The 10339-nt window shown below is 41.9% G+C and overlaps 1 protein-coding gene across 2 annotated transcripts in view; it reads right to left on the minus strand.

The window, feature by feature from the left end:
* The window catches only part of GJC3 (gap junction protein gamma 3), a 93470-nt gene extending 87809 nt beyond the window's left edge, over positions 1–5661 (minus strand). Inside the window, exon 1 of one of the 2 annotated variants that reach the window (XR_010022862.1) lies at positions 5565–5652. Coding sequence is in view for 1 of the 2 variants with exons in the window: in XM_063088381.1 (XP_062944451.1) it covers positions 5565–5614 (50 nt within the window). In the remaining variant the exon portion in view is untranslated. Of the gene's footprint in view, positions 1–5564 lie in introns of both variants that reach the window. The other variant, XM_063088381.1, reaches the window with a different exon arrangement.
* Positions 5662–10339: the final 4678 nt, after the last annotated feature.

Here is a 10339-nt window from a genome sequence, read left to right on the forward strand (position 1 = left end):
TGCTTACTGTGTGCCAAGCACTTTTCTATGTACTGTATATACACATTATGTCATTTAACTCTCACCAAGACCTTATGAGGTTAATATAATTATCACCATTATCAATAATTATCAATGATTAACTATCACCACTTTACAGATGAAACTGAAGGCTTAGAGAGGTTATTAAAAAGTACCAAATGCATGACTAGTTAATGGTGGAGCTGAGATTTGAAGCCAGCTCCATATAACTATAATTTTTATTCTCTGAGTAAGTACACTATGCCTGCTGTATAGTGAAATTTAAGAGGAGCTATGCCAGTCTCTGAAGTCATTTGTGCAATAGACAGTATCTCAGAGAAAAGTATCCTAGCTACTTGTCTATCTGGCAGAACATGTTGGTTAGTCTACTTAAATCTGTGTCCCTAGTTCTATCGATCTCAGCTATTATGCTTTTCCCTGGCTGGCAGAGCCCTGACTTCATTTAGGTTCTCACCTTCCATATAACTCACAGGTACCATACCCCATGCAGTAAATCTTCATAAGTCTCAGCCAATCGCGGTAATTCCATCCTCTATGTGTTGATAGTTCCTGGCATGGGCATATGATGCTATTCTAGCTGATGAGATGTGAAAGGCTACTGGGAATGGGGATGGGATACAGCGAGTTATGAGGTTTTTCTTGCTCTTAAAAGGGGATACAAGACAGAAGACAGCCCAGTTCCTTTTACATTCCCTGGATATGGCTGTATGAGAAAGAGAAGACTGGAGCTGTGGCAGCAATCTTGGGGCCATGAGGGAAAACAGCCAAAAGCCTCTGTCACGTGTGCTGCAAATTTTTCTGACTTGTCTTTTAATTTTGTAATTTAATTCCTGTATGTGGTATTTTTTTTTTAAAAAAAAACTGGTTTTAAAAGGATTTGAATTTTAAAATCTATTATTTTTTATGGTCCCTGTTTCCAGTATTTTTTTGAATTGGAACTTTGTGTTGTAAGTGATAAAAATTGAGCTAAAATAAGTTCAGGCAAAAATGAGAGTTTATGAACTCACATAACCAGAAAGGACAGGGGGTAAGGCAGCATTACAGAAGCAGGGGCCAGGCACAACCAGGCCTCTCCTTGCTCCTCAACTTGCTTTTCTCTCCTCGTCAGTTTTATTTTCTCACTATGGCTATGTCCAGACAGCTAGAATCACCTCCAAAGGCAGGGCCAGAACACGCATCTCCTTGGTTTCATGAACAGAAAGTGGTTCAAGGAATCTCCAGGTGACTCAGATTGGCGGCCAGAGGAACGATTAGCCCAGCTGGGATGAGAAGTTCACCTCCAGACCAGTCACTGTGGCCAGGAGAGTGGAATTACACAAGGAGATGAGATGACACCACCTGTTCAAACCACATCTCCATGGCGGGGGAGGGGTGGAGGGTCCTCAGAAGAGGAGGATTTAAATTTGAAAATCCACCTTGTCTGCTGGGCAAACAAGTCACTGTATGCGCCCCTCAGGTTTCATGCTTAATAACCCCCCCACTCCTCAACATGTGTAAATAGTAATACCTCTTTTCTCCTGTGACTCATATGGTTTTATATTTCACACTTAAATTTTTAATCCGTCTGGAATTATTTTGATATAAGTACAAAGTGTATATCTAATGTTTTATGTTTTCCAGATTGGTTGCCAATTGCCCAACATACATCTTATGATGAGTTATAAAAACAAGACCTGTTCAGCCAGCCCCATGGCTCACTCGGGAGGGTGTGGTGCTGATAGCGCTGATGCCACGGGCGATCCTATATAGGGATGGCCAGTGCACTCACTGGCTGAACATGGTACAGACAACACCAAGCCAAGGGTTGCGATCCCCTTACCAGTCAAAAAAAAAAAAAAAAAAAAGAAAAAAAAACAAGAAGACCTGTAGCAACCATGAATATTTTCTTCCTTATTTGTATTATATTTTATACAGTTGTGCATCATTTAATGAAGGGAATACATCCTGAGAAATGCCTTGTTAGGTGATTTTGTTGTACAAAGTGTATTATGAAAGGGAACAGCAATGAATTTTCCTGTTATCCACACTGGCCACTAGTTGCATGAGTGTGGGATCTCCAAATATGTTACTACATCTCTCTGTGCCTCACTTTCTGCATCTGTTAAATGGGGATTAGAATAACACCACCCCCACAAAGTTATGAAAATTAAATTACAGGTAAGGATTGTGCCTGGAGCTCAGCAAGTACTCAGTGAGTATAGGCTAACTGTTGTTAACTATTATTTTACTATGGGGATGGGTGGGAATCATTTTTAAAAATACAGTTCTGAAGTAAACAACAACCCTTTCACTTGGGGTCAGATCTAATTAGTCAAATGCTTGGTTTTCTATCTTAAAGGTCTGTGCTACCTTTGGGAGGGTCACCCTGAGGGTAAGCTAGGCACTCCTCCTCAACATGTTTTGCAGTAGGTTGGTTTACGCCAGCATCACCACAAACTCATGAGTAACGTGTTGCACTACGATGTTGAGATGGGTACAACATCGCTAGGCAACAGGAATTTTTCAGCTCCATTATAACTTATGGGACCACCAATATGCAGTCCACTGTTGACCGAAACATTGTTATACAGCACATTATTATATTTATATATTTCTGTGTATTTACTAATCACTCCTTGTACCTCTCTCTGTTTCCCCTATTATTTTACAGAAAGAATATTGCTAATTTTACATCAGAAGCAGTTAACTTACAAGTCAGATTTTGGTTACAGTGAGATTGGAACTGAACTAGAAGAGAAATTAACAATACCCAATGGCAGATACGTGACTAACAGGGACTTTGTGGAAAAGAGCCAAAGCATTTCACTTGTATGAGAGACAGTATCTTAAGGGAAAACACAACATGTTTGTTATTGTTGTTGTGTGGAAGTTAAATCTGGATTAAGGGTGAGAATGTATGCTGAGAAGCCCTAGCGATGGATTTTGCTGCTCAGCTTTACCATCCGCTCTTGGCTCTCAGCTTGATTCGCTCCCTTTTGTGTTCCATTCTGTGTTGAAGAAGTCTCAGACCTTGCAAGTTACAATTTCCAGTCTCCTTTGCCAAAAGGAGATTCTGATGTCATTTCCTGCGGGGGTAGTGGCCGCAGCAACAGCTTTAGCACTGGTGACAGCAAGACTGCAAGGGTGATAGCTGGTGGCAAAGCAGTCACAGTGGCCTGGGGTGCAAGTTCATGGGTGCCCAGGACCTGGGAGCTGGACGCACAGCCCACAGACATGGTTTAAAACTCAGATAGCAAAATAATGGCTCCCCAAGGACATCCACGTCCTAATCCTGAAACCTGTAAATATGTTACTTTTTCTGGCAAAAAAAGACTTTGCAGATTCAGTCAAGGATCTCGAGGTTGGGAGATTAGTCTGGATTATCCAGGTGGGCTCAGTGTAATCAGAAGAGTCCTTTATTAGAGGGAAGCAGGAGGCTCAGAGTCAGAGAAGAAGTGAGGACAAAAGCAGAGGTCAGAGAGAGAGAGATTTGAAGATGCTACGCTGTTGGGTTTTGGAGATGGAAGAAGGGACCTCAAGCCAAGGAAGCAGACAGCCAAAAAAGACAGGAAAGAGGGGACATAGATTCTCTCCTAGAGTTTCCAGAAAGAATGCATCCCTGTAAGACCCAATTTCAGACTTCTGACCTCCAGAACTGTAAGAGATTAAGTATGTATTGTTGAAGCCACTAAATTTGATGCAATTTGTTATAGCAGCAATAGGAAACTGATACAGAAACCAATTAGCCCCAGAGAAAAGACTTCCAGAAACTAACCTTTGGGGCTCTGCCAGAGGGAAGAGTTGGCTGACAGGCCAATCTCACTGCAGTGACAGCCATCAGCATTTGGCAAAGCTTCCTTGTCTAGTTTTCCTTATGCAGATATGCCCTGTGGTCTGGGAGACTGCAACAGGAGGCCCCAGGGAGCCCAGTCAAGAAATCGGTCTGAGAGGCACCATCGCGTGTGCTCACAAGTGCCCTCCTCTGTGGTGACTAATGCTCTGTTGCTGAGCATGACTCATCTGCTGGCATCTCCGTGGGGGTGCTCTGTCTCAGAAGTCACCTCAAACCTTCATGCAAATAAACCCAAGGAAGATATATTCTTCCAACACGAAAGACCCAGACTTACCTGGACCCCCAAATTGGATTAGGTTAGAACCTAGATAGCAACTCCTCACCACCTATACCCATGTATCCTTACAATGACCTGTGAGGCAGGGACCACTCACCCCAGCTTGTAACTGAGGAACTTCAAAAAGTTTTTAGAAAAATAGAATTAAAAGATAATGAAATATTTCCATGAACTCTTAGAAGTATTAGTTTGCTAGGACTGCTATAACAAAGTACCACAGGCTGGGTGACTTCAGCAACATGAATTTATTGACTCTCAGTTAAGGAAGCTAGATGTCCAAAATCAAGGTGTGGGCATGGTTGGTTGGCTCTCTCCTTCGATTCTACATAGTTGTCTTCTCCCTGTGTCTTCACATGGTGCCTTAGTCCATTTTGTGCTGCTATAACAGAATACCACAGAATGGGTAATTTATAAAGAAAAGAAATTTATTTCTCACAGTTCTAGAGGCTGGAAAGTCCAGGATCAAGCTGCCAGCATCTGGTGAGAGCCTTATTGCTGTATCATCCCATGGCAGAGGGCAAAGAGCAGGCAAGAGAGAGCAAGAGATCAAACTCTCAGCTTCAAACTCTTTTCATAATCAGCATTAATCCATTCATGAGGGTGGAGCCCTCATGTCCTACACACTTCCCATTAGGCCCCACCTCTAAACATTATTGCATTGGGGATTAAGTTTCCAATTCATGCCTTTCAGGGAACATATTCAAGCCATAGCACATGGTCTTCTCTCTGTACATGCAAGTGTTCACATTTTCTCTTCATTTAAGGACACCAGTCATATTGGATTAGGGCCCATCCTAGTGACCTCACTTTAATGTGATTACCTCTTTAAAGACACTATCTCCAAATAAGGTCACATTCTGAAGTACTGGGGGTTAGGACTCCAACATATCTTTTTTAGGGGGACACAACTCAACCCAAAACAAGAACAAAGGCTCAGAGAGGTTAACTAACTTGCCCAAACTCACATAGAAAGTTAGTACTTTGGCAAAGATTTAAACCCCAGTCTGACACTAAGGATCAAGTGGATCATACACTCTGCTGACTTCCATGTGAAGCCTCTGGTCATACACAGAAAAAAGTCATGCCTAGGGGACAAGACTCTTCTGCATGACAATTACCTGAGAATTGAAAGAAAATAATTAAAAAAAAAAAATCATGGGTGCAAATGCACAAGCAAGCAGCAAATGAACACATCTGTCTCCCACCATTCCTGATTATGTGCACTTGTTTTTTCTGATTTTTCCAGTAAATAATAATAATAGTAACATTTCTATGACCCTTCATATTTGGAGAAGTACTTTTACAAAGACCATTACATTTAACTCTCACAACAACTCTAAAACATAGGCATTTGTTTTAGTCTGTTTTGTGTTGCTATAACAGAAATACCTGAGACTGGGTGATTTATAAAGAAGAGAGGTTTATTTGGCTTACGATTCAGGGACAGCTGCATCTGGCACGGGCCTCACGCTGTTTCTACTCATGGCAGAAAATGGCAGGCAGCCGGCGGGTACAAGCAGATCACATGGCGAGAGGAAGCAAGAGAGAGAGAGAAGGTGCCAGGGTCTTTTTAAGCAACGAGATCTCGCGGGAACTGATCGAGCGAGAACTCACTCATTTATCCCCCCTTCCTCAGGGAGAGCATTAATCCATTCATGAGGGATCCACCCCCATGACTCATCAGTTTCCAGCACCCCCACATTGGAGATCAAATTTCCACATGAGTTTTGGAGGGGACAATACATCCAAACTCCATCAGTATGATTATTATTATTATACCAATTTTACAGATTAGATAACTGTGGCCTATTGAAGACATGGAACCTGCCCATGACCACTCAGCTAGAAATCCCCTGGCTGGGGCTCAGCCTTCTAAGCCCATCTCTCATGCTGCCTGCAGTGCACATGCTGCTTTACTTGTAACTACAGGGGTGGGAAAGAATAATAAATAATACACACACACATAAACTCATTGTGATAGAAATTCAGGAAAAACTATCAGAAATCAGTATTTGGTTTTGTTTTATTTTTAAATTGCTGCAGGAAACAGCAATGTATTTTTTTTAAACATTAGATCCATCCTAAGCTTTTTATAGCTTTTATAATACACCTAAAGAAAAAGCTTAGTCAACTGTACTATGTTCCATTATACCAATACAGTCTTAAATTATCATGAATTATCACACTAACCATTTTTATAACTTTTGAAATTATTTGGATAATTTTTCATAAACCTTAAAGCTAACTCAATCATAAAGGTCTTTGATGTATATTTCATAAATAGGGGAAAACCAACTCATTTCATCAGTTCTACAAGAGTTCTTGTCCTTTTTCTTTTCAGGGTCAGGACTTTAAAAAACAAACAAACAAAGACACCATTATAAGAATGTTGTAAACAAAAATAATTTGCATTGAGACTTTCTCGACTATATCCAACTGCCTTGGGTTGAATGTCCCCCCAAAACTTAATCCCCACTGTAACTGTTGAGGGTGGGAAATCCTATTATGGTAACTGAAAGGCAGGGCCTTAAAGAGGTGATTAAGTCTGTGGTTTAATGGTGGTCATAAGCGTGTTTCTCGGGGCTTTATAAGGAGAGCACATGAGGAGCGCTCTCTCTCTCTCTCTCTCTCTCTCTCTCACTCTCTCTCTCTCTGCTCTGCCATTTTCTGCCATGTGAGACCCCTGCATTGCTGGAAAGCCACCACCAAAGAGGACCTTCACTGGATGTGTTCCCTGGACTTTGGACTTCCCAGCCTTAGAAACTGTAAGAAATAAATTTCACTTTCTTACAAATTACTCAGTTCCATGTATTATGTTATAAGCAACAGAAACAGACTACTACACGAACCATCAAAGCATTTTACTAAAATGGTGGTTCTCAAACTTTGGCATGAATCAGAATCACCTGGAGGGTTTGTGAAAGCAAAGATTGCTGGGTTTCACCCCCAAGTTTCTGATTTAGAAAGTCTTGACTGGGCCCCCAGATGTGCATTTCTGACCAGCTCACAGGTGATACTGATGCTGGTGGGCTGAGGATCACGCTTTGAGAACCACTGTCCCCCAAAACCCAACCAAACGTATTTATTCCCTTTCTTAAAGTGAGACTGATATTTCTAATTCAATATTTTCTTTGTAAGAGAAGTTTATGTTCTTTTTCTTCCAATCTGCTCTTCTTAGTTCCTTATGGTTTCTGGGGAATGTGTTCCCTATCTTTGGGAAAGGGAAGGAGTAACAGAAATGTTATCCACTGATCTGTCCACACACCTTGTTATACACACCTGACAGGTGCTTCATGAAGGCTTCTCTCAATGGAAGCCAGATTGCCATGGTGCGGATCGATATTTGTGTAACACTTAGAGGCTTTCATAGGTGTTAGCCCATCTTGTCCTGGATGGTAGGAAGGGGACTGCAACATTATTCTGCTTTTTCTTAAGTGACCTACTGCAGCTGAGAGAGATGAAGTGACTGGGGAAGGTTACACAATAGTGGATGAATGGGACCTAGCTGAGGTCTCCTTGCCCAGACCCTGGGTGAGGTCTCGGTTCTCTTTGTCCAGACCACCCACCTGCTGAACTTTTCCACCCCAGCCATCCACCTTGCCTGAGGAGTCCCAGGCTTCCTGCAAGCGTGGCCAGTGAGAAGCTTGCAGATGCTGTGTGACTTTGTTGGAGGTCATCACCAACCCCCTGGTACTGAGGGCCACAAAAATCCCAGGGGAGGTTGATTCTGGTTTAAGGCTATGATGCCAAGAATTAAGAACGACCAGCTGTATCTGTTAAAATCCAAGGCCAATTTCCTTCACTGGGGGCCTAGTGAGCTCACCTCCAGGATGCACAGAGAACGTCCTCATGCAACATGAAGAAAAAGACTATTGTTTGAAAGGGAAGGAATTGTAATGGGGCTTCCATGTTACAGGGGAGGGATAGGGAAACTCCTTGAGAGTCATTGTTTAACAAAGGAGAGGCTCCTTAGTCATGGGGCTCTTTAGACAAGAGGTAGCAGATGGACCACCCACCTGCAGACCTGTCTGCACTCAACCTAGAGGGGGTGTATGTGTACATGTGCCCTGCACAAGCATGCCCCTTGTTTGCTTGCTGAGTACCATTTAAAAAGTGAGACATTTTGTCCAAATAATGGTATCAGTTTTTTGCTAGGGAAAAAAATGAGACCGTCTGATAATTGAGTCCACACCCCACTTGGCAACAATAGCCTGAAGAATGACTGCCTCCCTCAGCCAGGGCATGTGCTCAACAGATGGGCAGCTGCCCACAGTCCCACCTCACCTCCAGGTAACAGTTAAATTTATCCCAGCCATTGGCTGCCTGGCCCCTATAAGCATTTGGGGGTGGGGAGGATTGATATATATAAAGAGAAATCAATGCTCAATAGAATAAAAGCTCCAAGAGATCATTAGGATTCTAGAGGAAAGGAGATGTGAGGAAGGATCTGGAGGAAACAGAGGACTTCAAGGGGGGCTGAGCATTAGAGAGCTAGCTGGGGATACATTCCTGTGGCTGAGTTGGCTGAGAAACTCGAAGATGTGGAATATTTACCTTGAGGTTGATTCCAGTCCTGGGCTGTTATAATCTTCCTAGTTTATTCAGAAACAGAGGATAAAATCTATTGTGTACAACCACCTCATGTTAGTGGACCTTTCAGGAATCTGGAGGAGAGACTGTTCAAAGCCAAAAAACACAAAGAAGACAGCAGTGCCAGCAGCTTCAACATAGTCAATCTGGGAGCAGGCTTGAGACAACTCCCTTTTCTACTAGCAGAAAGGAACCTTCAAAAGAGAGACTCCACAGAAACCCTAGTTCTGTCCTGGGGAAGATGCAACCAGGACAGAGAACTTCTTTTATATGGTTCCATATATATATGCTCTATGCATTTGTCTGATGTGCCCTACCAGATTGTAAACTTCTTGGAGGCCACAGCAATGTCACTTTTGTATCATCCAAAATCAAGCATGATCCTGATACATAACAGGTGATAAATGAATATAGAATAAATACATAAATTCTGGCATAACTCTGATGTAATACAATAAATTAAGCAAGATCAATGGAAGGATATTTGCCACCCCACCCCATTCCTGTCTCCCCCCACCCCCCGCTGTGAATATGACTTTGCTTCAGGATGAAGATAAGAATCATACCTCTTTTGGGAAGAAATATGGTAATATATATTTTTAAAAGTTCATATCTATTAACTCATTTCTTAGAATCTGTCCTAACTAAATAATCCAAAAGATATTTGCACAAAAATCTTCATTTAATTATTTCTTAAACTAACAAAACTCTGGAAGTATTCTACGTTCTAGAAATAGAGAAATTATAATATAATTAATGGTATAGCTACTCAATAGAATACTATACAGATATTAACATGGTAATTATCCATTCAATGTAGCAAAATTTAAAATGTTAGTGATATGGTATCAAGCATTTTTAAGTGGGAAAAATGATTTCACAGCAGTTTTTACATCAGGCTTTTCCAGGGGACAAGGAACAAAGTTACAGTCTTTTGTTGGCAAGGGATTAACAGAACAACATGCAGGGAAATAGGAAGACAGGGCACAGTGGCATCTGCAGCTAAGTTAAGCAATGCAGAGAACAAAACATTGTTTGGGGCCTGGAGGTTATTCAAGCTGTCACCTCATCATGCTGTATACCCTCAGCACTGGGTGGCTGGGCCCCCTCCTGTGTGCTCTGCCATTGTGCTGTGCCAGCCCTTCACTGTCTTTGTTTCTATAGCTCAGTTTGTTTTTCTCTCTACCTCAAGTAAGCCTCTGCTTAACTCATGACTCCCAACACTTTGTGGCTTCTATCACCCAACAGCTTCTGCATAGTGATTTCTGCTTGTCCCCAATTTTCTTTGTTTCACATTTAAACTCACCAAGAAACGGGAAATCATTGCTTCAATTAGTCACAGCTATCCCTGTAATCAGAGCTCTCAGACCAGGCCACCTCCGAGTTCCACTGGTCAACATGTGTATTCGCTGTGCTGCTATCGGGTGCCCAAACCTGATCCAATCAGCTCTGTATGTCAAACAGTATGAATGCTGCAGATACTTCCAGCACAGCAACCACCTCTCCAATATGGTTATGGTTTTGAACAATGCTTAAAATAATACAAATAAAAATTTATATATGAAAACAGATAGGAAAAGGATGAATTAAAGGCATCGTAGTTGTGTTAGGGTGGAGGG

This window comes from Cynocephalus volans, chromosome 3 (genome assembly GCF_027409185.1).
Source record: "Cynocephalus volans isolate mCynVol1 chromosome 3, mCynVol1.pri, whole genome shotgun sequence".
NCBI lineage: Eukaryota > Metazoa > Chordata > Mammalia > Dermoptera > Cynocephalidae > Cynocephalus > Cynocephalus volans.